The 27,811-nt window shown below is 50.9% G+C and overlaps 1 protein-coding gene across 4 annotated transcripts; it reads right to left on the bottom strand.

Moving 5' to 3' along the window:
- Positions 1 to 925: 925 nt before the first annotated feature.
- Positions 926 to 24,336, bottom strand: LOC101933210 (zinc finger protein RFP-like). 4 transcript variants are annotated; one of them, XM_024113236.3, is made up of 8 exons: positions 24,254 to 24,326; positions 20,265 to 20,686; positions 17,318 to 17,413; positions 10,242 to 10,472; positions 9,899 to 9,921; positions 9,053 to 9,168; positions 6,442 to 6,501; positions 926 to 4,730 (listed from the first exon to the last, which is right to left on the bottom strand). In XM_024113236.3, exons 2-8 carry the CDS (start codon positions 20,679 to 20,681, stop codon positions 4,216 to 4,218), a joined length of 1,458 nt encoding a protein of 485 aa, XP_023969004.2. In that variant the 5' UTR covers positions 20,682 to 20,686; positions 24,254 to 24,326; the 3' UTR covers positions 926 to 4,215. The 4 variants fall into 4 exon arrangements, with proteins under 4 accessions (XP_023969004.2, XP_042703227.2, XP_023969005.2 ...); XM_042847293.2 differs by having other exon boundaries at positions 970 to 4,730; positions 20,265 to 20,683; positions 24,254 to 24,336; XM_024113237.3 differs by lacking the exon at positions 24,254 to 24,326 and adding an exon at positions 22,168 to 22,356 and having other exon boundaries at positions 970 to 4,730.
- Between the last annotated feature and the right edge of the window lie 3,475 nt (positions 24,337 to 27,811).

Below are 27,811 nucleotides of genomic sequence, written 5' to 3' on the forward strand. Positions count from 1 at the left end.
CCAACCTCTAGCCGCATGGCAGCAGGCTCCGATCCCTGGCTCTGGCTGCGTGGAGCCAATCCCCAGTCCCACCAGCAGCCGCTGGCCCCAATCCATGCACTCCAACTCCAAGTCCTAATCACTGACCCCAGATGCTGGCCCCAGGCGCCGACCCTGAGCTCCAGCGGCTCCCGGCCCTGGGTGCAGATCCCCAGCTCTGGCCTTGGGCTCCAGCGGATGCTTTCTCTGGATGCCAACCCCTAGCCCTGGCCGTGTGGCAGCAGGTGCAGACCCTAAGTGCCAGCCCCAAACCCTGCCGGCAGCCAACTGCCAGCCACGCGCTCCGACCCCCAGCCCTGGCCCCTGACCCCGGGCACGGCTCCTAGATGTTGATCCTGGGTTCCGGCAGGTGCTGGCCATAGGCGCCTATCCCCAGCCCCAGATGCCAGCCCCGGGTGCAGATGCCCAGCCCCGGGAACGCAGGAGCGGGACCAACCCCAGGCTCCGGCAGGTGCTGGCCCAGGACACTGACTCCTAGCCCCAGCTGTGCAGCAGCAGGCGCGGACCCCAAGCGTCAACCCTGGGTGGCAACCCCCAGCCCCAGTTGCACAGCAGTTGGTGCTGGCTCTGGGGTGCCAACCCCTGGCTGCATGGCAGTGGGTGCTGATCCCCGGCCCTGGCCACACAACTGTGGGTGCTGACCCTTGGCTCCCGTGGGTGCTGGCCCAGGGCGCCAACCCCCAGCCCCAGGCTCCAACCCACATGCGGTGACAGTGGTGGGACCCTACATCCATCGCCACGGCCTCTGCTGACTCACCCTCCACCCTTCCATCCATCCTCCCTGGCCCCCACTGCTTCACCCCCCACCCATCCATCCATCCAGGTCTTAACTTGCCAGGACTTGCTGAGAAAGGTGATATTAACAAACATACAAATATCACTTTTCACAGCATTATCTTCATTATTGAGCCCTCAAAAAAACCCCTACATAAATACATTACAATGATTTGGATGTGTACGTGTGCATATTTATTTGTTTTCCCTAAAGTTAATTAAGCATTTTAGGAAAAAGTGTCAGTGCGGCCACCAGCAAGAGCCACACTCTGAGGCCATCAAAAAATTTGTTGTGAGAACCCCTGGCCTAACTCTGCTCTAATCCATGTCACAGATCATTTCATCTGAGATGCCCAGTTTCTTCTGATGAATTTATCCCCTCCCCTCTCGGTGTCTGCTGAGCGTTTCCCTTCTCAGGATGGTTTTGCTTTCACTCTTCTCATTTCAGCTTCCCCCATTTTCTCCAGGCTTCTCTCCTTACTCTTGTTTTACTTTATTTTCACCTTTTCCCATTTCATTTCTTCTCTCCCTTCTGGTGAAACCTGCCCTGTACCTGACTCTCCTCTCTGCACAGCCACCTCTTCTTCATCCAGGTGACATCTCCCCACTCCCAACTCCATTTCTCCACAACATCCCTTCCCTGGGGGCCTGTAGGTCACACTCCCCCGTCTCTGGGTCTCCCTCTCCAAGGCTTTCTGCTGCTGTGGAGCCTCCAGTTTCTCCCCAAACCCCCAAATCCTAATTAATTTAGTCTGTGTCCCTGCCACCCCTGCATCTGCCTGTCCCCAGTCCAGCTGTTAATTCTTCCCCCAACCCCACATCACTTCTGGCCCCTACCCCGCCCTCAGTTTCGATCCTGCAGCCCCCACATGTGCCCCTCAGCTCCTTCTGCAGCTCCAGAGGTTCTTCCCCCTCCCGTTCCCATCCCTGGTGTTGCAGGGAGGACCAGCTTGGCTTAACAGTGAAATCTTTGGTGAGCTTAAACAGAAAAAGGAAGCTTACAAGAAGTGGGAACTTGGTCAGATGACTATGGAGGAGTATAAAAATATTGCTCGAGCATGCAGGGGTGTAATCAGAAAGGGCAAAACACAATTGGAGTTGCATCTAGGAAGGGATGTGAAGCGTAACAAGAAGGGTTTCTACAAATATGTTAGCAACAAGAAGATGGTCAGGGAAAGTGTGGGACTCTTAATGAATGGGGGAGGCAACCTAGTGACCAACGATGTGGAAAAAGCTGAAGTATTCAATGCTTTTTTTGCCTCCGTCTTAACAGACAAGGTCAGCTCCCACACTGCTGTCCTGGGCAACACAGTATGGGGAGGAAGTGAACAGCCATCAGAGGTGAAAAACCAGGTTAAGGACTATTTAGAAAAGCTGGACATGCACAAGTCCATGGGTCCAGATCTAATGCATCCAAGAGTGCTGAGGGAGTTGGCTGATGTGATTGCAGAACCATTGGCCATTATCTTTGAAAATTCGTGGAGATCGGGGGAGGTCCTGGACGATTGGAAAAAGGCAAATATAGTGCCCATATTTTAAAAAAAGGAAGAAATAGAACTAAAGACTGGTCAGCCTCACTTCAGTCCCCGGCAAAACCATGGAGCAGGTACTCAAGGAATCCATTTTGAAGCACTTGGAGGAGAGGAAGGTGATCAGGAACAGTCAACATGGATTCACCAAGGGCAAGTCATGCCTAACCAACCTGATTGCCTTCTATGATGAGATAACTGGCTCTGTGGACATGATATATCTTTACTTTAGCAAAGCTTTTGATTCGGTCTCCCACAGTATTCTTGCCAGCAAGTTAAAAAAGTATGGATTGGATGAATGGACTATAAGGTAGATAGAAAGCTGTCTAGATTGTCGGGCTCAACGGGTAGTGATCAACGGCTCGATGTCTAGTTGGCAGCCGGTATCAAGCAGAGTGCCCCAGGGGTTGGTCCTGGGGCCAGTTTTGTTCAACATCTTTATTAATGACCTGGACGATGGGATAGATTGCACCCTCAGCAAGTTCGTGGATGACACTAAGCTGGGGGGAGAGGTAGATATGCTGGAGGGTAGGGATAGGGTCCAGAGTGACCTAGACAAATTGGAGGATTGGGCCAAAAGAAATCTGATGAGGTTCAACAAGGACAAGTGCAGAGTCATGCACTTAGGACATAAGAATCCCATGCACCGCTACAGGCTGGGGACCGACTGGCTAAGCAGCAGTTCTGCAGAAAAGGACCTGGGGATTACAGTGGGTGAGAAGCTAAATATGAGTCAGCAGTGTGCCCTTGTTGCCAAGAAGGCTAATGGCATATTGGACTGCATTAGTAGGAGCATTGCCAGCAGATGGAGGGAAGTGATTATTCCTCTCTATTCGACACTAGTGAGGCCACATCTGGAGTATTGCGCCCAGTTTTGGGCCCTCCACTACAGAAAGGATGTGAACAAATAGGAGAGAGGGCAACGAAATTGATCAGGGGGCTGGGGCACATGACTTCTCAGGAGAGGCTGAGGGAACTGGGGTTATTTAGTCTGCAGAAGTGAAGAGTGAGGGGAGATTTGACAGCAGCCTTCAATTACCTGAGGGGGGTTCCAAAGAGGATGGAGCTTGGCTATTCTCAGTGGTGGCAGATGACAGAACAAGGAATAATGGTCTCAAGTTGCAGTGGGGGAGGTCTAGGTTGGATATTAGGAAACACTATTTCACTAGGAGGGTGGTGAAGCACGGAAATGGGTTACCACGGGAGGTGGTGGAATCTCCATCCTTAGACGTTTTTAAAGCCTGGCTTGACAAAGCCCTGGTTGGGATGATTTAGTTGGTGTTAGTCCTGCTTTGAGCAGGGGATTGGACTAGATGACCTCCTGAGGTCTCTTCCAACCCTAATCTTCTATGATTCTATGAAGGGGGGGGGCTTCCTGGGGCCACAGAGATGAGGTATGGGGGAGAGGTGGGGGTTGGATAGACAGGGGTGCACAAGAGGCATAGAGATGAGCCAGAATGCTGGGTAGATGGGAATCCCCCAAGTCATAGAAATTAGGATGACTGTGGCTAGAGAATCCCATTTTTTCATCCCAAGTTTCATTTCCAGTGGGCTTTTCCTCCCTATGCCTCAGTCACACTGTCTGACCCAGGATCCCCAGAGTCCTCCTGTATCATAGAGGACAGTGGCAAACAGGCTGCACAATCCCTGGGGCAGTGATGAGATTGGCTTCTCTATCTGACTCACTCAATGCTCTCTATGGTTTGACAGTCCAGGGGCTGCACAGAGTTGAGACCGGAAGCAACCTCCAGGGTCAGAGAGATGGTGTGATAGAAAGTCCACAAGGAGAGGTCATAGAGACTAGGGCGTGTGAGGCTAGAGAGGCTGATTTCAGGGTCCCAGTGGGATATTCCCCCCACCCCCCACCCGTATCTCAGGGACACAGGCTGAGCCAGGATCTTGACCCCACCCAGAGCCAGGGTCGGATTCTCTCGCCAGGGACGGAGCCCAGCGGGAAACTGAAGATCGGGGCCTCGTCACCAGCATTGATAAATGTCACCTGCCCCCGGTCACAGTCCAGACAAACCCGGATCCTGCTGGGGAACCAGCCCTGGGGCAGGGGGGTCACAGGGAAAGTGAGAGCCCGGAACTGACCGCAGTACCACTCCAGGGCCCAGATCCCCGCCTTAGAGCTACGGTTGATCACTCCCTTCCTCTCCACAGACTCTCTGGCCACCCCCACAGCCCAATATGGCCCACTCCCCACATCCACCTCCCAGCAATGTCTCCCCGAGGTGAATCCCTCACAGCCCAGCACATAGGGCAAATAGTCAAATCTCTCAGGGTTGTTGGGCAGTTGCTGCCGCGTGTCTCCCCATCTCACACGTTTCCGATCCTCAGACAGGACGAGGTGGGGCTGAGCCGTGTCTGGATCCAGAGTCACATTCACTGGGGAGAGAGAATCAAGAGCGTTAGGGGCAGAGCTCAGCCCTGGGGGAGGCTGGGACCATTTCTCACACTCCCCAGCAGCCCTGATCAGCCCTGGATCCCAGGGAGCTGCCTCTGTCCTGGGCACCTGAGACTGAGCAGAGATGTCAATGCAGTTCCTCACTGTTTAAAAGGAGCCACTTAACTGGTTTCTCATTTGTTTGCAGAGGCTTCAGCTCCCAGCTCCCCCTGCTGGGGCTGCTCCATTCCCATCATCAGAGACACAGCCAGGAAGGTGTCAGAAGCTTTTAGTGAGGAGGGAGCAGAAGAGGGAAGTACCAGCTTTAAACTGCAGAGGTGACCTCCCTCCCCTAATGCAGCCTCCACGCCCAGGCCAGAGAAGAGAGAGGAAGATGCAGCGCTGGGGAAGAGCCACTTAAGTCCAGAGAGTAGGAGGTGGCATTGGGTGAGGTAGCCCCAGCCCAGAGAGAAGGGAGGGGGCAGCATCAGAGAGCATCTCCCCAATCCATGATAGAGAGAAAAGCTCCAATGGGAGAGCCCAGCCCTGCCCAAAGGAAAGGTAGGATGTTGGAGAACAGTGATGGGGGAGACCAGAGGCCCTGACTTTGTAATTTTCCAGGGGAGTGCTTGACCCCTCGCTCCGCCCAAGACCCCGACCCGACTCCACCCCTTCCCCCGAGGCCTCACCGCACCCCACCTCTTCCCGCCCCTGCCCCGCCTCTTCCCACCCCCGCTCCGCCCCGTCTCATCCCATTCTGCGCCCTACCCCCAAGCGCACCCCGCCCTACCTCCATCCCCTCCCCCAAGCCTCCTGCACACCACAGTAGGCAATAGGCACTGGGAGGGAGGGGGAGGAGCTGATTGGCAGAGCCACAGATGGGTGGGAGATGCTAGGGGAAAGGCCCCCCGAGCACCCACAGAGTCAACGCCTATGGGGAAACCCCCTCAGCCAGGATAACAAAGAGGGATGTGTCAGTCCTCAGACGAGATAGCGCTCTTCTAATTCCTCTCAATATAATACTAAAAGTCCTGTCAATGTCTATGAAAACGCCAGGGTGTTTGGATGCTGCTCAAGGAGAGGTTTTTCTTCATCAGCATGGACACGAACTCAGCACCAATGTTGGTGTCAGGATTGTTTGTGTGACTTCAGCTTGGGATTGCCTCACTGTTCAATGTGTTTATTTTTAGGGTTAGAATGACAGAATATCAGGGTTGGAAGGGACCTCAGGAGGTCATCTAGTCCAACCCCCTGCTCAAAGCAGGACCAATTCCCAACTAAATCATTCCAGCCAGGGCTTTGTCAAGCCTAACCTTAAAAACCTCTAAGGAAGGAGATTCCACCACCTCCCTAGGTAACCCATTCCAGTGCTTCACCACCCTTCTAGTGAATAAGTTTTTCCTAATATCCAACCTAAACCTCCCCCACTGCAACTTGAGACCATTACTCCTTGTTCTGTCATCTGCTACCACTGAAAACAGTCTAGATCCATCCTCTTTGGAACCCCCTTTCAGGTAGTTGAAAGCAGCTATCAAATCCCCCCTCATTCTTCTCTTCTTCAGACTAAACAATCCCAGTTCCCTCAGCCTCTCCTCATAAGTCATGTGCTCCAGCCCCCTAATCATTTTTGTTGTTGTGTGTGTCATGGTCGCTGTCGGTTTGGTTGGTAACTTTAGCTACAATCTCATGAAGATGTTTTCTCTGGAATCTCACCCTGTCTGTGTGCTCCTACGGATTCCCCTCTTTTTTTTTCCAGTGCAGACGGCAGAGTGTCTAGAGAGGAAAAGGGAAAAAAAGCCGAGATTTCAGGCTTTCATATTTTTAGCAGCATTCCCACACTGAACTCCTAGAGCTGGGTTTTCATCATGAAAGAGAAACAGACCAAGAGGCACAGAGAAACACTCAGCTATTTAGTAAAAACTAATCTGAAACTTTCTCTTTCCTCTCTCATTCAGACATCTCAAAGAAATGGAAGCCTCACAACCATCCCAGAACATACAATCTCGAAGAGAGATTTAATTTTCCCTCATCATCCCCTCCCACCCTTCAGACTCCAGTTGGTTTCTCTCATTCATTTACTGCATTTTGTTGTAACCTAGACCCAGATCACGCAAAGACTTTAGAGTAAAAATAACTTTTCCCACTTTAGTCCCTTAGACGCTAACAGGATATTGAGAGTTTGTGAAATCCTGGCTCTAATTGTGAGCTGTTGGGTCTGTTTACTCAGCATCTCTACAGAGAGCAGCACAATGGGGCCCTCATCCTCCATAGGCAGAAATAGGAATAATAATAAAATCATTTTATCCATGTGGGAATTGAGGCAGGGGGAAGGTTGGCTCCATGGGCCAGATTCACCCCTGTACTGGCTAAAGGAGAGAGGGGAGGGGCCATTTGTGACTCTGCTGTTCAGTGGCTGCAGGGGCCGGTGCAGACCTTGGCACAGGCTGAGGAAGTTCTGAAGCCAGCCAGAGTTACATCCCGATGACAATGGGCCCCGTGTGTCTTGCCCAGTGTGCAGAGTGACAGAGGCCCAGCTTTACACTGCCCACGTCCCTCTATCCCTGCCCACCTCCTCCCTCTTCCACCCGCCCTCACCACCCCCACCCCATTCCCAGCCCTCTCAGGAACACGCCTTGTGCCTGCAGTTGCAGGGGAGGAGGCACAAGAGGCCCCTGTGCTGGAGGGATCTCTCACCATGGGGGAGGGGCTTTCTCCTTCCCTCCAGCCCATGTGCCCAGACTAGCTGCCCTACGGGACTAGAGCCCAGTGATGGGCTGGGTCCAGATTTAACAAGCGGCCTTTAATTTACAGTCCTGATCTTTAGACACCTGGGGCCTGGTTCTCGCAGGGGTTGAGCACCTGCAGTTCTGGAGGCTACACAGCTCTGGAGCACCTGCCCTGCAGTTAAATTAGGCCATTTTTACTAAATTGGGGCTTTAATGTTGTGACCTTTGGTAAGTCATGAATTAATGGGAGACATCCTGATGCCTGGGGCTCTGCTACATCTGCTCAGAGTATCTGTTTTCCACTAGTTGTTAGGTTAAGTATTGAGAATTGGTACAAGGGTCATTTCTTATGCAGAAGTTTGGACAGATGGAGATTTGCATTTATACTGACTGACTTGGCTTTCTCCTTCCTTGCAGCCCATTTGGACCAGACTAGCTGCCGTATGGGACCAGAGCCCAGTGATGGGCTGGGTTCAGCTCTAACAAATGGCCTTTAATTTATAGTCCTGACCTTTAGGTACCTGGGGCCTGGTTCTCAGCGGGGCTAGGCACCTGCAGCTCCCCCTGACTCCACCTGTGGAGGCTGCACAGCTCTGGAGCACCTGGCCTGCAGCTCTCTCGTTGGGAGAGAGAAACTCAGGTGTCCCAAATTAGGCCATTTTTCGTAAATATGGGCCTTAATGTTGTGACGTTTGGTAAGTCCTGAATTAATAGGAGACGTCCTGATGTCTGGGCCCTGCTACATCTGCTCCATTTGTCTGCTTTCCACTGGTTATTACGTTCAGTATTGAGAATTGGTACAAGGGTCATTTCTTATGCAGCAGTTTGGACAGACGGAGATTGTGCCTTTGTATGACTGACCTGGCTTTGGCCTGGTGAGCAGTTTGCTTGACATATGGGAAATGTTGCCTTAAAAGACCTTGTTATTAAGTGATGTGTTTCTAAGTCACCATGTGGGACAAAGATGTTTAGACCACACAATGTGCTTAAGGACAACAGACACCCAGAATGTTGTGCCAAGGAGCAGTTAGCAAAGTCCTAAAACCCCTATGCGGAGACAAGGGTCATAGTGAGCTATGCATAATCAGTGGTAAGAGACCAATCAGAAAAGAGAACAATAATATGAAAATAGCTTTGATAGCAAAAGCCCTGCCAATTAAAAAGTTCATGTATGTGTATTTTATGAGTTATATAAGATACTTAATATTCATAACACTCAAAGGTGATTGGAGAAGAACTAATAAATATATAATCTGGATGTGCATTTTATGTCAAACAGTGTAAGGGGTAGTCAGAGCTTCATAGGAAAAATCCCTGTGACCCGCCTACGCCCCAGGAGAAGGTTACAGGACAGTACTTCTTTCAGTATAGCTGTCATTTCTTACTTTAATATCAATTGTAATTGCAAGGCACGCTTGTCGTACAAACAAAGCTTTGAATTAATTAACCTGAGTGACTTGGACCCCAAGTGTGTGGCATTCAGACCCAACAATTAAATAGATCCATCATCTAAATATGAATCTTTCTGCTAGAGTCTTTCTCCTCCCATAGTCTCAGAGACTTAGCCCAATTTTCCATATTACATCCCTTCTAGGTACCTTTGAACTTCCTCAGAGTCTCCATTAGAGCAACAGTTTTCTGGGAGAAATCACTGAGTCTCACTTCCAGTTCAGGAGAAATCTCCTCTGGCTCCTGGAACTTCCCCTTCTTGCGGCTGGACAGAAACAATTTCATGTGATTATATTTCACTTAGTGATTCATAAGTTCTTGTTAGTGAGCTGCTGCTCTAATGGGCCTGGAGTTAGAATTCCTCTACTTTTCTCAGCCTCAGAGCAGGTGCGACACAGCCCATGGCCGTGCAACATTCCCACTTAAGGTCCCATTAATATTCTTCAACTCTGGCAAGGAGAGACTAGCTCTCGGGATAAAAGAGGGTTTGAGTCTCCATGGCCAATACACTCCATGGCCTCCATGCTCTGAGGGACAGGAGGTTCCCATTTTAAGTGCTGTAGAAATCTGTCCACTAGGAACCAGACTGAAGCACCAACTTCCCCCTCCCCAGTTCATTCCACACAGGTCTCCAAACAGTCCTCAGGTGGGAAAGACTCTTGACCACTGCTGCCCAGGTCTGAATGGTACCCAGTGCCCCAGCAGTGACAGGCCCGTATTCCACGCCCGCAAACCTGAGACAGCCAGTCCCCCAGTATTTTGACATCTCTAGGAAATACTTGAGGTGAGTCTTTCCCACTGAATGGGAAATTCCAGAGTCTTCTGTACCAGGGTGAGAACCTCAGGATGAAGTTGATCAGAAAGATTTGTATGCAAAATGTGACCTTTCCCACACATTTTACTGTAGCGCCCTGGGGGGATTCGGTGCTAACAGCATCTCCAAACTCTTTCCCAGCTTTGTGAAGTGGGAGTGGGAGCGAGAGAGAGCCACATACCTACTGAGGGTGCTTCTGACATCCTAGAGGAGAGAAATAGAGAGAGAGAAAGAATTTCAGTGCCACCTGACACACACTTTAATTCCAAAGAAGGGATTTAGCAAGTATGGGGAAAAGAGGCCCTGCTCTGGCCCCAGGGCCATGGATTCCCTGAGCTAACGGGGCTTTTCCATCTCTAATATCAATGTGTCCGTGAGTCTGCAAAGAACAATAGTCATTCACATTTCAGGAATATACACACTGAGTTACACTGTGGTCTCTGACTGATGCACTCCCATGCCCATGTTTTAGGAGCAGTCCTGTCCCTATGGTGGGATCTGGAGTATTTCTAACTCATTCTCACCTGCAGGAATTCATTTGCTGGCTTCTGATACTTCCCCTCCATCTCACTGATCAGCTCATTGAGATGGGAAATCTCCTCTGAGAGTTTGGTGATATTTTCTTTTTGTATCTTCACTACTTCCTTGTCCAGCTTCTCCAGCTGGGCCAGCAGGAGTCGCTCTTGTTTCTCCAGGAACCGCCGCAGTTGCTGAAATTCAGACACAATCTTCTTTCTCTCGGTTTGTGTCTTTCGCTGTAAAAATATAGGGAAAGGGCTGGTCAAGGACATGGATAGAGCCAATGGTCCTTTCATGGAGTGCTGAGTTGTGCAGGAAGGAGAATTTCTTTGTAAATTCTAAGTCATAGAATATCAGGGTTGAAAGGGACCTCAGGAGATCATCTAGTCCAACTCCCTGCTCAAAGCAGGACCAATCCCCAACTACTTTTTTGCCCCAGATCCCTAAATGACCCCCTCAAGGATTGAGCTCACAACCCTGGGTTTAGCAGGGCAATGCTCAAACCACTGAGTTATCCCTCCCCGCATAGTCTATAGGCCCATTTGACACTGAACAATATCTTGTCATCACTAGAGAGAGGATTTTTCTCACACCTTTCCATTTGGCCCCACAATCTCATAAAGGGATGTTCCCACATCTGACATGGTTTGGATAGTGCGTTATCTATGGCCTCGGAGATGGAGATCCAAAGCAGCAGGAGGTAGGACTCAGTACTAGGTGACATTTTGAGCACAAAATTTTTTTCCCCAGGGAAAATGCAGCTTTGTTGATACTGAAACTTTTCACGAATGCCTGACAATACCCCCCTATTTGTTTTGTTACAAAAGGAAATAAATGAAAAATCAAAACATTTTCTTGTTTTAATTTTTTTCCAGGATTTTAAAGTTCAAATTACTTTTTGTTTGAAATATTCCTTCTTTTTATATAATTATATATATTTTTAAGGAAATGGTTAAAATTGAAACAAAACATTTTGATTTTGTGAAAAGGAAACATTTTGTTTGACCAAGAAAAAGTCAACTTTATGATTTGCTGAAAATGTTATATAAAACAATTTTCGGTTCAGGCCATTTTTTTTTTTAACTATCCAGCCAGGGAAAAAGATCTGGTATGTACCCAGCTCTGCTCAGAACCACATTGACAGAGACGGGGGATGGAGGAGGGGGAACAAAAAGAATGAAACTATGACCCAAAAAACCGAAGACTCAGGCAAAGACCCGTGCATTGGATACATTCAGTTCACATTGGGAAGATTTTTAATGACAGCCACAAAAACTGGAAATTAATTCATTAATTGAAATGAAAGCTTAGAATCTGAAGGGGAATATGTTGCCCTTTTCTAGGGAGAGGATTTTTCGGGCCCTCTGTAGGGTTGTGTGCATGTGCGCACACACACAAAATCCCAGGATCATGAAGCTACAAAGCAATCATTCACAAGAGTGAAATGTGAAGGACATAAGCTGTAATAAAAGATAAAACTATAATTAACGAGAAACTGATTTAAGAACTAAGTGGGGTGTGAGCTGTAGTGAAAATAAGGAAGTCATAAGGACTGTAAAACAACATCTCTGGACAGCACCCTCAGGCATACAAGGGGAATGACAGGAATGGAGAAATTGTCAGAGTGCAAAGGGACTATAAACCAGAGAGAAGCAGAGGGATAGTTGTTCAGTCAAGAAACCAAGGGCTGGTATACACTGGGGGGAGAAATCGATCTAAGATACGCAACTTCAGCTACGCGAATAGCGTAGCTGAAGTCGAAGTATCTTAGATCGAATTACCTGGGGGGTCCACACGGCGCGGGATCGACGACCGCGGCTCCCCCATCGACTGCGCTACCGTCGCTCGCTCCGGTGGAGTTCCAGAGTCGATGGGAAGCGCGTTCGGGGATCGATATATCGCGTCTTAACGAGACGCGATATATCGATCCCTGATAAATCGATTACTACCCACCGAATTGGCGGGTAGTGAAGACGTACCCCAAGACATCACACCCAGGAATACGTGGCCTTATTTAAACTGGAGCTCAAAACAGTAAACAAAGATTTCAGAAGAGGATTCCTCAAGTTACAACTAAACATACTCCAAACTCTGGGCTGACAGAGGCTGAAAACTGTGAAACTGCAGAGTGACCGTGTATCAGTCGGGGTTTGTTCTAGGTCATTAGATTTCTAATTCAAAATTTTGTTAGTTCATAAATATAAGCTGTTACCTATAAAGTGAGTTTAATGACTATAATTGTAGTTAACCCATAATAGACAAGAATAATAGTTTACAGTAGTTTACGGCCGTGGTTTTCAGGATCCGCACCTGGCCAATCAGAGGGGAGCCAGGAGTGCCATTTGGCCTGGGCCTCAAGCTCAAAGGGGGCCTCAAATTTAGACACGTTAATTTTTTGGCATTTGATAAGTTTCGCAACTTGTCTTTATGTGCAGCCCTATTGGACCAAAATGTGACACACTCTCTCAGCTTAGAGCTGTAAATTTAAGCAAATAAGAGGTGTGATTTGGTAAAAGACATACTTTTTTTTGTTAACTGATATAGATTTTGTCATATTAAGTAGTTAAAAATGTCATAAGTATTAATAAAAATATATCGGTTCTGATGGCACAAGATTAGACTGTGATGAACGTGTCCTCTCAGATCAGCTGATTATAGAAACAAACCACTACTAGTGGCTGGTGCTGGATCAAGTGCATTTTGAAAGGTAGAGAACTGTTACATTTTAGTGTTTTTATAGTTTTATGTCTAGTTGACTAAGGAATTGTGTGTGAGAATTCCTCATTATTATCTTCCTATGGTAGCTAAAAGAGGTGACTGGTTGGTTGGTTGAGCCATCATCATAGGCTTTCATAGTCTATAGGCCCACCGTCAAGGTGAAAATTTGTGAGAACAATCTTGTAGAGTGAGTTTCATGAGGACACGTTTGAAATTTTTGGACTTTATCCCTCTGTCTGTATCCGTGTCTGTGTTTACGATATATATGCCATCTCTTTGTCTTCAGCTCAGCCTGTTATATTATACTTTGCGTGCTTGAGTTTTGATTCGGTGATAAGAATAATAACTTGTCTGTTTGATTTTGTGTTCTTAATTAGTATTCCTTCGTTGAGTATTTAATCTTGACTGAATTCTCTACAGAAACTAATAACTGGAAAAAACTTCTTGAGCGCATCCTGAATGTCATCCTTTTTCTTTCTGCGCAGGGATTGGCTTTCTTTGGTTCCAGTCAACGTATTGGTGATCGTGCAAATGGAAACTTTCTAGGCATAGTTGAGCTCCTCAGCAAATATGACCCACTTTTATCAGAGCATGTTAAACATGTTCGAGAATCGCAAGAGAATCAAAAGCACACGCAAGTCCATTATCTCTCCACACGTATACAAAACGAGTTTGCTGAGCTATGTGGGTCATTCGTACAAACAACAATTCTTGATGAGATTCGAAATGCCAAGTGTTTTTCATTCATTGTTGATGCCACTCCAGATTGTTCTCACAAGGAACAGACTACTATGGTTATTCGATATGTTAACATTGTAGACAGCTCAATATTTTCAATTGAAGAAAGGTTTATTTTGTTTGATAATTTCATGAGAAAAACTGGAAAAGAAATTGCTGCTCGAGTACTAGCAATTCTATAAGGTTTTAAGTTAGATTTTCAAGTCTGCATTGGTCAAGCCTATGACAATGGATCTAACATGGCTGGGAAGTACAAAGGTGTACAAAAACAACAAGGAGTCCGGTGGCACCTTAAAGACTAACAGATTTATTTGCCCATGCATCTGAAGAAGTGAGGTTTTTACCCACGAAAGCTTATGCCCAAATAAATCTGTTAGTCTTTAAGGTGCCACCGGACTCCTCATTGTTTTTGTGGATACAGACGAACATGGCTACCCCCTGATACTTGACACGGTGAAAGGTGTACGAGCAGTTCTGTTTGAGCATAATTCAAACTGTATTTTCTCCAGCTGTGGAAACCACATGCTAAACCTTGTAGTTGTTGACTGTGCTGAATCATGCAAGGAGGCAATTACTTACTTTGGAACTGTTCAGCAAATGTACCATCTCTTCAGTAGCAGTCCACAAAGATGGGAAATTCTGAAGCAATATCTTCCTGTTTCACTACATGGGATGTCCAATACTAGATGGTCTGCACAGATTGATGGTATTCAACCAGTTGCGCAGCATTTGAATTCACTGAGAAAGGCTTTAAATGAGCTTCAATCTCTCAATCTCACTGCACAGGCTCGACCTGAACTTCAGTCTATTGAGAAGCACATGTCCAAATTTGAATGCATTCTGATGTCATGTTGTGTAACTGCCTGCCCTCCTTACCAAGTTCCATATCCTCCTCACCCAGACACCCAAAAACGCGGGGGCGGGGGAGGCTCCAGGCACCCTGCCACTCAACTCCAGGGGATGGCCCAAGCAACAGAAGGCGGTCATTCAAACAGCTTTGATTTGTAGTGTGGCTACAATAAGGAATGTGGCCTTGTCTTTTCCTCCTCCCCCACTTCACTCCGTTATCAAATCCTTTGTACACCCAGGATTCCTTTCACTAGTCAGCGTTGTCAGTGATCTCAAGTTTTTTTTAATAAATAAAGAATGAATGGATTCAGAACAATAGGGACTTTATTTCCTGTGCCAGCTGTGGTCGAAGGGGGGGAGGGGGAAGAGGGATTGTCTTACAGGGAAGTACATTCACCAAAGGGGGCGGCTTTGCATCAAAGACAAACACACTCAACTGTCACACCATAGCCTGGTCAATCATGAAACTGTTTTTCAAAGCCTCTCTGATGTGCAGCGCGCCTCGGTGTGCTCTTCTAATTGCCCTGGTGTCTGGCTGTTCAAAATTGGCCGCCAGGCGATTTGCCTCAACCTCCCACCCTGCCATAAACATCTCCCCCTTACTCTCACAGATATTATGGAGCACACAGCAAGCAGCAATAACAATGGGAATATTGGTTGCGCTGAGGTCTAACCTACTCAGCAAACTGTGCCAGCGCCCTTTTAAACATCCAAAGGCACATTCTACCCCCATTCTGCACTTGCTCAGCCTATAGTTGAACTGTTCCTTACTGCTGTCCAGGCTGCCTGTGTATGGCTTCATGAGCCATGGCATTAAGGGGTAGGCTGGGTCCCCAAGAATAACTATTGGCATTTCAACATCCCCAACAGTAATTTTCTGGTCTGGGAAGAAAGTCCCTTCTTGCAGCATTCCGAACAGCCCGGAGTGCCGAAAGATGCAAACGTCATGCACCTTTCCTGACCCATCCCACGTTAATGTCGGTGAAACGGCCCTTGTGATCCACCAGTGCTTGCAACACCATTGAGAAGTACCCATTGTGGTTTATGTACTCTTTGGCAAGTAGGTCCGGTGCCAAGATAGAGATATGCGTTCTGTCTATTGCCCGACCACAGTTAGGGAACCCCATTGCAGCAATGCCATCCACTATGCCCTGCACATTTCCCAGAGTCACTACCCTTCTTAGCACTTACCCTTCTTGATTGCCCTGGCTACTTGGATCACAGCAGCCCCCACGGTAGATTTGCCCACTCCAAATTGATTCCCGACTGACCGGTAGCAGTCAGGCATTGCAAGCTTCCACAGGGCTGTCGCCACTCGCTTCTCAACTGTCAGGCCAGGTCTCATCTTGGTATTCCTGCACTTCAGGGCAGGGCAAAGCAACTCACAAAGTTCCATGAAAGTGGCCTTACGCATGCAAAAGTTTTGCAGCCACTGGGAATCATCCCACACCTGCAACACTATGCGGTCCCACCAGTCTGTGCTTGTTTGCTGGGCCCAGAATCAGCATTCCACTGTATCAACATGTCCCAATGCTACCATGATATCCCAATTGCCACATCCCATGCTTTCAGGAACGTCTGTGTCCATGTCCTCCTCACAATCTTCCTCGTGCTGCCGTCTCCTAGCTAGGCTCTGCACATACTGCAGGATAATGCGCGAGGTGTTTACAACGCTCACAACAGCAGTGCGCAGCTGAACGGGCTCCATGCTTGCCATGCTATGGCTATGCACGATCGACTGTATAAAATCACGTATTAAAAATCGACTTCTATAAAACCGACCTAATTTCGTAGTGTAGACATGCCCTCATTTGCACCCTTTGGGGGTTTCTTTGGCAGTTCAACAGACTGAATAATGAAGATCTACTTTCTGCAGCTGAACAATTTCAGCAACAGTACAACAAAGAAATCTCAAAAGATCTCAGTGACGAGGTCATCTTCCTCAAATGAATATATTCCAAGAACTTTAAACTGGATTGCGAGCCAAAGGAATTGCTTCAAGAAATACTCAAACTTGGACCCTTAGGGGTGTTTCCTAATATGATTGCATTGCATATTTTTGTCAGTTTGCCTGCATCAGTGGTTTCCGGTGAACGCACCTTCAACATGTTGAAGCAGGTAAAGAACTATCACTGTTCAACTATGGGACAACAGCATTTGAATGGGCTTGCCATGCTTAATATCAACTGTGACATTGCACAAAAGCTAGATTTTTCCTCACTAATTAGTGCATTTGCACAGAAAAAGCCTAGAAGAGCGTTTGTTAAATAAAAAAAATATTCAAATGATGTCTCACTTTTTTTTTTTGGGTCCTTATTTTGTTTTTATGTGCATCATTTTTTATTTTTATTGTGACTAGGGGTTCAAAAGCTGGAAGTGGCCCAGGCCTCTCTGGACCTCTGAGAGGGCCTGGGTCTGCAGACAATGTCTAAGGGATTTGCAAAAGACCGAACAGAATTCAACTATAGACAAAGACAACAGATTTCCAAAGGGGTCTCTGCACCTCCATTCGAAATTTCCCGACGGATCCACAAATGCAAAAGGTTGAAACCCACTGGTTTATGGTGTAAGCCCAAGTAATAATTCTGTGAAAACAACTGATTTTGATTTACTTTTGATTATTCCCCACTTAACAGATTTCTGCTTTACCCCAAACTGATTGAGATAAAACATAATTGGGCCTCTAGATTGCCCCGGCCTCCCCTTATTGCTCTGATTCAGAACGTCCCTCCATCCAGTTTGTTACAAATGCAGGTTAATAATGACGGGCACCTACCAGGTATTCCTGGATTCTCTTCTCTCCTCTCACTTTACATCCCAGAAGCTTTTCTGTCTTTTCCCTCAGAGTCTGCAAATGGTCCTGAATCTGTTCCTGAAGAAACAGAAAATGATGTAAGTGGTGTTATTTTTACTTTTAGGAGGAAGGTGAGAGCTTTTCCAGCACAAACAAACACACACTCTACTGATGACTGGAGAACCCAGTAGGTTTATGATATCAGAGATACCAAGGAAGTGGAATCATATTAATGGACACTGGGAGTATTTTATTTTCAGACTCTGAAATTGTTTGACCTTGTTTCTTCATTGATTTACACCAACATGAAACTGGCATCACATTCTTGGACATGTCGAGTGGCGGGGGGCCTCACGAGGAAGGGGGTGGAGGAGAGGAGGGAGGTGACGAGCAGCAGGAGGAGCGGGCCTCGCAGGGGAGGGCAGGTGGAGAAGAGGAGGGATGCAACAAGCAGCAGGTGTGGGGGGCCTTGCAGCGGAGGGGGTGGAGGAGAGGATGGATGCGGTGACTGGCAGGGGGGCCTTGCGAGGGAGGGGGTTGGAGGAGAGAAGGGAGGCAATAAGCGGCAGGTCGGGGGGCCTCGCAGCAGAGGCGGTTGGAGGAGAGGAGGAACGCGATGAGCGGCGGGGACCTCCAGACTGGGGATGTGGAGGAGAGGAGAGACGAGGGACTCAGCCAGGTAGCGGCTGGTGTTGGGGGCTTCAGGGAAGGGGCAGAGCAGGGACGGGAAGAGGCGGAACGCAGGCAGGGTCCCACGGTCCAGGCGTCCAGCTGTGGGCCGGCGGCAGCTGCGTAGCCTCTCCTGGCCTATTATACCTGCCGTGTATGGGACACTGAGCCATGGACTCCCCCTCATGCCTGATGCCACTCAAGCACCTAAAAAACATTCTCCATAGAAAAGTACGGGCATCTAAGTCTGCACCATGGAAAATGGACAGCTTTGATATCTGGAATGGTGGTAGAGTTGCCAACTTTCTAGTCGCACAAAACCGATCACCCTAGCCCCGCCCCTTCCTCGATGCCCTGCCCCCTCCATTCCCCCTTCCTCGGTGGCTTGCTCTCCCCCACCCTCACTCACTTTCACTGGGCTGGGGCACAGAGTTGGGGTGTGGGAGGCGGTGAGGGCTCTAAATGGGGGTATGGGCTCCAGGGTGGGGTCAGAAATGAGGGGTTCAGGGTGTGGGAGGGGGCAAAGGGCTGTGGCAGGGAGTTGCGGTGCGGAAGGGGGTGAGGGCTCCAGCTTGGGGTGCGGGCTCTGGGGTGGGCGATGACGGGTTTGGGATGTTGGAGGGGGCTCCAGGCTGGGCAGTGGGGCTGAGGGATTTGGAGTGCGGGAGGGGGCTGTGGGTTGAGGCAGGAGATAGGGAGGCAGGAGGGATTGAGGGCTCTAGGGTGCAGCCAGGAATGAGGGGTTCAGGGTGTGGGAGGGGGCTCTGGGCTGGGGCAGGGTTTGAAGTGCAAGGGGAGGGGAGGTCTTTGGGCTGGGGGTGTGAGCTCTGGGGATCAGGGGGTTGGGGTGTAGGAGGGTGCTCCGGGTTTGGGGGCTGTCAGGGCTGGGACAGGGGGTTGAGGCTTGGGGTTGGGGCCGTGGGCTTACCTCGGACAGCTCCCGATTAGCGGTGCAGCAAGGGGGCTATGGCAGGCCTGCCTGTCCTGGCACTGCACTGTGCCCCAGAAGCAACCAGCAGGTCCCAGTCCTGAGGGTTGGGTGGGGGAGTCAGGGCCAGGAGGCTCCACGCACCACTCTCACCCGCAAGCACCGCCCCCCCACAGCTCCCATTAGCCAAGCCTGTGCTTGAGGCGGGGACAGCACGGGGAGCCCCGTGGCCCCCCTGCCTAGGAGCTGGACCTGCTGGCTGCTTCCGGGGCGCGCACGGCGTGGTGCCAGCCAGGACAGGTAGGGACTAGCCTGCCTTAGACCCTCAGCACCGCCAACCAGACTTTTAACAGCCGGATCGGTGGTGCTGACCGGAACCACCAGGGTCCCTTTTCAACCAGGTGTTCCAGTCAAAAAACGGACACCAGGTCACCGTAAATTATGGCCACCCATTATGACCTAGTTATTGCGATTGTAGTGTATGCAAACACAGTCCTCTTTACTGATCCCCCACTCCGGTTCTTTCTTTATCCACTTGCAGCAGATCATCTTAGACTGTGACTGTGACCTCTCCTTGCCTGACTTGTCTGAACGGTGCCTGGCACAATGGGCCCCTAATCTCTCATTGGGGCTCAGAGATGCGACTGCAATAGAAATCAGCACCTTTTATTGATTACAAATTATCATTATTATTAATGTCAAGATGGAAACCTTCATGGGCACAGGCCTAGGACTCTCTCCCCGGGGCCTTAGGAGACGTGGAAGAGGGACGATGCTGGTCACAGGGTGGGTCTCTGCCCCACCTGTGACATAGCCAGTTCTCCTCCCCAGGTGGGGACAATGAAGGAGTGGTGACCGGGGGATCATGTGATCCAATCATGCCTGGGGTAGGTAAAACAGAGGCCTTTGGAGAGCCAGAGGGAGGAGCCCTGTGTAGAAGGCAGAGGAGGACTTGGACCTTCCTCGGGGTGATAAGGCCAAACTCCAGACTAGAAGTCCGGAGAGTCACTGCTGGGAGAGCAGGGGTGCTATTGGTCACAAAAAAAGCCTTTGTGGCTTCTATCTGGGACCCTCGAAGGGAAACTGAGTCAGGGCCTCTGCAGAGCCCTGAGGGACTGAGGCACACAGGATGTTTATCGAGGTCCACACTTCACCTGTATGAGCCTTTGGAGGATTTCCAGTTGCTGGGAAACCTATTTAGGCCTGAAATCCCTCATTACTCTTCAGTGGAGGCTCACTGAGTGGCTCTCTGGAGCTCAGGGAAACTCTAATGCTGGTAGAAGATGAGTTTCCCCAAGCCTCTCGCTAGCTTGACAGTTGGTCATTTCCTACCTTGAATTCTTCCGCAGCTTCCTCTGCAGGAATGACGGTGTGATCTCTGTGCTCCTTGGATCTGTCACACACCAGGCAGATGGGGATTTCATCCTCTTTGCAGAACAGTTTTAGAGGCTCCTTGTGTTTCTCACACAGTCTCTCTGGTTCTGGTTCCTTCGCTAACTGCAACCTGAGTTCTCTGGCTGCTTCCACAATATTCCTGAGCTGCCTGTTTGGCCTGAGGTTCCTCTGGGGAAAGATCTCTCTGCACTGAGGGCAGGAAATGTCTGTAGCAAATCTCCCCCAGCACTGGGTGATGCAGGCTCGGCAGAAACTGTGATCACAGTCTAGAGACACCGGATCTTTAAAATACTCCAGACAGATGGGACAGGTCACTTCATCCTGGAGAGTTTTTGCTGGATTTGCAGCAGCCATGGCTTCTAGTGCAGGAAAGAGACCAGAGAGGAGTTTAATTTCACTTCCTTCTCAAAATGGGCTGACTGAACTTGACATAGCCGTTAGGCTTTCTCGGTGTGGTCTCATGCTGTTTGTCTTTTGTGGACTGTAATGAGCCTTTGAATGAAGTCTGATGGGTACAAATTGACACTAACTCCTCCAAAATGTTGCAGATGCCCCACTGCCCTGCAACATACCCTGTCCTTTAGTCACTCGCTTGTAAAAATTAGAGCTGGTCAAAAAAAAATTCTAATCCAACAATCTTTCTGTCAGAAAATGCCATTTTGTTCAAATCAAAACTTTCCATGGGAATGTGTCCACTTGGAAGATTATTTTTCAATGAAGCATTTCAATAAGGTTAAAATGTTCCCATCTGGATTTTCAGTTTGAAACAATTTTGTTTGAAATTTTATTTTACATTACGTTATCAATTATAATATAAAATGAAAAAGTCAAAATCAGACTAGAACTGTACAATTTTATTGAAATGAAACATTTCAATTCACCCCAAATTATTAATTTCTATTTAGTGTTGCTGGAAGGTTTTTTCCCATTCCGATTCTATATAAAAAATAAAAATGGAATTTCCCACAAAATGGACATTCTGGTTCCTGCACCGTTCCAATGAAAAGCACCAATTCCTTCTACATGTTACTAGACACATCCAGCACACTAGCCACATAGACAGCAATACCAAAATACCTGTGACTGAAGTCTGAACTTCTGTGCCCACATTTCTAGCTACTTCTTCGCACCTCCTTCAGTGAGGCAGCCATGGAACCCTTTCCAGTAACTACACTGCTCACTATCAGTTTCTTCAAGAATCAAATCAGCATATGCATTTCTCATGAAAGTCACTTTGGAGAAGTAGAGAGGATCAGAACATGCAAACATTGAATCTATCTCCCCTTGTAAGTATTCTCACACTTCTTATCAAACTGTCTGTACTGGGCTATCTTGATTATCACTTCAAAAGTTTTTTTCTCTTACTTAATTGGCCTCTCAGAGTTGGTAAGACAACTCCCACCTTTTCATGCTCTCTGTATCCCATCCCATCTCCTAGAACTGGAAGGGACCTTGAAAGGTCATTGAGTCCAGCCCCCTGCCTTCACTAGCAGGACCAAGTACTTATTTTGCCCCAGATCCCCAAGTGGTCCCCTCAAGGATTGAACTCACAATCCTGGGTTTAGCAGGCCAATGCTCAAACCACTGAGGGGTGTGTGTGTGTGTGTGTGTGTTCGTTCAATATTTATTCCACTCTATATGCATCCGAAGAAGTGGGCTGTAGTCCACAAACGATTATGCTCTAATAAATTTGTTAGTCTCTTAGGTGCCACAAGTACTCCTGTTCTTTTTCCCCTCACCGCCACCCCTTGGAAAATTCCAATGTTCAGTGAAACATTGAATACTGAAATATTTTGGCTAAAACCCAAAATATTTCAATTTGGAAACATCACTGTGGTACCTGACAGGACTTGTCACTCCGTTTACTCATGCTTCCATTCTCCTATGCAGACCGGGGTCCCTGATAAGACTATATCTCCTATGATGCAGCAGGGTCTCTTCTCTTGGTGAGGCACTGCATCATGGGAGTCCCATGGGGAACCTAGCCCCAGGGCTGTTGCAAGGATATTTTGCGCCCTAGGCAAAACTTCCACCTTGCGCCGCCCCCTCCCCCCGCACATCGGTCCCCAGACCAGGTTGCCCCCTCCCCACCCGCTGAACGCCCCTGGAGGGTGCACAGCCCCCCCACGAGCCCTCCTCACCGGTCCCCGTCCCGAGTCCACTCACTGGTTTTGCTGGGCTTGGGCCACTGCAGCAGTTCGGCAAGGAGGAGCCGCCTTCTGGAGGCACCAGAAAGCCAGATCATTGGCTTTCGGCAGTGGCGAGCCCCAGCCACGGAGGAGCCGGTGCGGTGCAGGGGGGCAGCAGCCCTGCAAAAGCGGTGGCGCGGCTAGCGGGGAGCAGCTGCACCCCCCCGCCCCTCCTGCCCAGGTTGCGGCCGGGCACCCCCCCGGGGGCTCCTACAGGCTGCAGCGGATGCACCCCCCGGCTGTCCCCTCGCCGTACTCGGGCTCTGCGGCTCCCGGGCATGTGAGCCGCCGGCAGGGCACAGGGCCCTGAACCTACTCTGGGAGGGGCAGCGTGCGACAGTGGCGGCTCACACGCCCGGGAGCCACAGAACCCGAGCGCGGTTAGGGGTAAGCTGGGGGGTGCGCCTGCCTGGGCTGCAACCCACCTGGCGTCCCCCCAGGGGCTTCTGCAGTGGATGCATGTGGGCGGCAGCCCCCGTGCACCTCCCGGCTCCCCCCTGCCACGCTCGGGCTCTGCGGCTCCCGGGAGCGTGAGCCGCCACTGTCGCACGCTGCCCCTCCCAGAGTAGGCTCAGGGCCCTGCACCCTGGTAGCTCACATGCCCGGGAGCCGCAGAGCCCGAGCCCGAGCACGAGCACGGTGAGAGGGGGCGGACGGGGGCCGCCGACCACATGCAACTGCTACAGCCTGCAGGAGCCCCCGGGGTGGGAGCACGCTGGGCTGCAGCCTGGGCAGGAGGCGCAGCTGTTCTCCGCTAGCGGTGCCGCCCCCCTGTGCCACGCCGGCTCCTCCATGGCTGGGGCTCGCCACCCCCGCAAGCCGACGCTCTGGCTCTTCGGTCCCTCCGGAAGGCAGCTCCTCCCTTCCGAGCCAGGGCACCACTTTTTTAGGGTTACCATATTTCAACAATCAAAAAAGAGGATGGGGGGGGGAGGAGAGCCCCACCCACATCCACTCCCTCCCACTTCCCACTCCCCTCAGAACGCCCAACCCCTCCCCCGCTCCTTGTCCCCTAGCTGCCCCCTCCTGGGACCCCTGCCCTTACCAGCCCCCCAGGACCCCACCCCCTACCTAAGCCTTCCTGTTCCTTGTCCCCTGACTGCCCCGCCCCTGAGACCCTCCCACCCTATCTGCCCCCCTAGGACCCTACCAGTCCCCTGGCTGCCCCAACCCTTATCCACACCCTGCCCCCAGACAGACCCCCGGGACTCTCACACTCCATCCAACCCTCCCCCCGCCCCCTGAGAAACCCCCCCGGACCCCCTGATCCATCCAACCCTCCCCCTGCTCCCTGTCCCCTGACTGCTCAGATCCTTTTCCACACCCCTGCCCCCTGACAGCCCCCCCGAACTCCCGCCCCATCCCACCCTCCCCCCCTGACAGCCCCCCCCGGACCCCCTGATCAATCCAACCCTCCCCTCCCCCTGCTCCCTGTCCCCTGACTGCACCAAACCCTCTCCACACTCCCACCCCCTAACAGGTCCCCCCAGAACTCCCAACCCATCCAACCCTCCCCCCGCCCCGACAGCCCCCCCAGACCTCCTGACCCATCCAACCCTCCCCCTGCTCCCTGTCCCCTGACTGCGCCAATCCCTCTCCACACTCCCACCCCCTAACAATCCCCCCCCAGAACTCCCGACCCAGCCAACCCTCTCCGTGACAGACCCCTCCCCCCGAGCTCCCGACACATCCAACCCTGCCCCCGGCCCCCCGACAGCCCCCCCGGACTCCCCTTACCACCGTGCCGCTCCAGCCGCTGGCTCCACGTGGAACCAAAACAAACAGGCTGCGGAGCCCTCAGCCCCTCCCCCGCAGCGTGCTGGGACGCGAGGCTGAGGCAAGGGGAGGGGGGAGCGGGGGAGGGACTCTGCCTGCTGGAGGCCAATGGGAGCGGCTAAATCAGGCCCAGGCGCCCAATCAGCCGCGCCGCACTCTGTGTGAAGGGAGGGGAGGGAGGAAAAATCTCAGATGCCACCAACCACTGGGCCCCTAGGCGACCACCTAGTTCGCCTAGTGGTTGCACCAGCCCTGCCTAGCCCATACAGTAGAATGGGGACATGAAGCAACCATACTACATCTCCCCTGGGACACTGTATTTGCACACCCATTTTTAATTTTTTTTTATTTAGAAGCATTTTTATTAAAAAAAAATAAAAACAGCGACAATTTTGTTAAAATATTGGTTTAATCCAAGCCCCAATTTTCCATCAAAATCCACAAAATTTTCAAGCAGTCTTAATCAGAGGGACATCACATGAGCCCTTCCATAGATTATCTACCTGTGCCAAACACTCTCCTCTCCTTCCCTAGCTCGCCATGGGGCTAGCATGTTCTAAGTGATGATCCACTGACAGTTTGCCAATCTGAGATTTTTCAAAGCCTCCAAGACAAGGGATTTGGACACACAATTCAGCTGGAATCTCCTTGATTTCTTCCTTAACTCATGTAAAGTAAACATAAGCTAGACATGTAGCCACAATCTTCACTCCACACGATGCGCTTTTTGCTCTGTGATTAATTATTTGGGGGCGGTATTTTCAAAAGCACTAAAGGGTGTTTTGTGCACAGATCCCATTCAAAGTCAATGGGACTTGTGTGCCTCACTCCCTCAGGTGCTTTTGAAAATCTCATCCTTCTTTGGGAGCTTTGTTTTGAGGATAAGGATCCTGCAAACAGTTCGGAATGTGCTTACCTGTGTGCGTGTGAGTTCTCCTCTTGACTTCACTGCTTCCCATTTCCTTTACCCAAAGGCCTGTCTGACTTTTAGGACTCCCCATCCACTCTCCTATATCATTACATATAGCTCAAGCTAATACAATTTATTAAAGAGCAACCAAATTAAAAAAAATAAGGAAAAAACAGGAAAGATGAAAGGAAAACACGTCACCGTGCTCTGTGGCACAGGGACATTACAAACAACCGTTTCTGGAATGTAAGGGAAGTTCACACTCTGTGCCTGACATGTCCCAGGCCTCCTGCCCAGGCCCCAGCTGTGCTTCAGGGATGCTGCAGGTCGGACACTTGCACTGGCGGTGGCCTCATACCCTCAGGCTCTAGGTGGCAGGACCCTTCTTCCCAGTGTCGCCCCCCCCTTGGGGTTATGATCACCCCAAGTCTGGCCTGCCAGGCCTCTTGGCTGGGGGCATCTCCCTGCGCTGGACCCTGTGCCCAGGGTCCACCCCGCCTCTCCCCCGCTCCCTCTCCCCAGCTGCTCACCGCACCCGGCTCCAGACTGCCCCAGCTCAAGCTCCAACTCCACCCCCAGCATTCCTGCTGCTCTGCCCCAGCTCCCTGAGTTGCTCCTCTAGCCCCGGTTGCTGCAGCTCTTCTCCCAGCACTGACCTGCTCCCTGGGTTGCTTTTCTGGTTGGCACGGCTCTGCTCCCCAGCTCAGCTCGGGCCCCTGCTCTCTCCTTAGCTTGGCCCCACTCCGGGCTAGGCAGTTCCAGCTCACACAGAGGACGGGACCCACTGGCCTCCTGACTCCCTCATTACCTGCCCGCCCTGTCAATCAGACTGACCTGGAGCATTGGCTGCACGAGGTCATTTCAGGTGGAACTGGAAAGAGAACCCAGGTCTCCAATATGGAAAGCCCAGGAACTAGCCACTCATTTCTACTGCCTTTTGGGCTGAATACATAAAATATATAGAGTCCGATTACCTCACTACCCACCACTGCACAATGGAGCCAGGAAGGGAACCCTAGAGCTCTGATCACTAATATTCTAATCTGTCTAGTAAGCATTTCTGTACCTGCTGGCACCATGTGTGTCAAGTCCCCCTGCAGTGATTGGCTTCAGAAATAATAGCAATTCCTCCTGAAGTTCACGTGGTGGAGACGTGTGCTGGGGCTCAAGGACAGGGCCAGCCTTTGGGGTGGGTGTATGGGCCATGGCCCAGGGCGGCCGGCCAAAGAGGGCACTGCCATACGCAGGTTTTGCCTGAGTGACACCTGACCTGCCGAGAGCCAGCTGGGCTGGCAGAGGTGGCAGGCAGGCAGGTGAGCAGCAGTGTCTGGAGGCGAGTGAGGGACCAGCGAGGGGAAGTTGGATGACCAGCCAAGCCAGCTGATTCCTCCCCCCTACTCCACTGCTGTGTGCAGTTGCTGCTGCTCCTAGTCCTGTCCCCCACCCTTCCTCCTGGAGCCTCTGGCCACTCTGGACTTGGAGCATCCTCCTTTCTGCTGTGCGGGGAAGGGGGGCTGATGTTGGGGTTGTCTCCTGCCCCGCACCCATGTACCCGGGCTCCACTAAGCTGGGGTGATGGGACAGAGGAAAATCTGTCTGTGCTGCTGCCTCTCTGGGTCTGGAGCTGCTGGCAGCTGCTTGTGTCTGAAAAAGCCTTCAGGCACCTGACCCTGAGTGCTTTCTTAAAGAGACAGTGCACTCACACACTCACTCAGGCACACACACACAGTCCCCCCAACACACAAACCAGGGCTCCCTGCATCCAGGTCACATCCCACCTGTTCTGTGAGGCATCAGGAGCTGCTGCTGTCCTGTCCTCTCCTTACTTAGCCCACCTGGGGAAAGTGACCTGGATGCAGGGTGACCAGACAGCAAATGTGAAAAACCGGGACGGGGGTGGGGGGTAATAGGAGCCTACATAAGAAAAAGACCCAAAAATCAGGACTGTCACTATAAAATTGGGACATCTGGTCACCCTACCTGGATGCAGGGAGCCCTGACGTGGCTCCTTGCTCCTCCCCTCACAGCCCCCTATGGGTGCATGGGGCAGGGGAGCAGCAGTCCAGTGGGGGAGCGAGCAGCAATGCCAGCTGCTGCATCCCTGCATCCAGGTCAGTTTCCCCACATGGGTGCAGGAGGGGGATGCAGGGGTGAGGGGCAAAGGGGGCACAGTGCAGGAGTTAGGGGCACAGGAGGGATGTGCAGGTGGTAGGAGTGAAGAGGGTGCAGGCATTGGAGCACAGGAGGTGAGTGCAGGGGTTAGGGTATGCTTGACCTTCCGCTGTGCCCAAGACCCTTCCCCTCCCCAGTTCCACCCCTTCCCCCGAGGCCTCACCCCACCCTGCCTCTTCCTGCCCCCCATGTACCTCTGCCCCACCTCTTCCCACCCCATGCTCCGCCCCGTCTTATCCCATTATGAGTCCTCCCCTCAGCGTGCCCTCCCTCGCTCCATCCCCTCCCACCAGTGCCTCCTGCATGCCGCTGAAAAGCTGATTGCAGCGGGTGAGAGGTGCTGGGAGGGAGAGGGAGAAGCTGATTGGCAGGGCCACAGGCGAGTGGGAGGCACTGGAGAAGAGGTGGAGGAGCGGCTGCCAGTGGGTGCTGAGCAC

Source organism: Chrysemys picta, chromosome 12 (genome assembly GCF_011386835.1).
Source record: "Chrysemys picta bellii isolate R12L10 chromosome 12, ASM1138683v2, whole genome shotgun sequence".
Classification (NCBI taxonomy): Eukaryota; Metazoa; Chordata; order Testudines; family Emydidae; genus Chrysemys; species Chrysemys picta.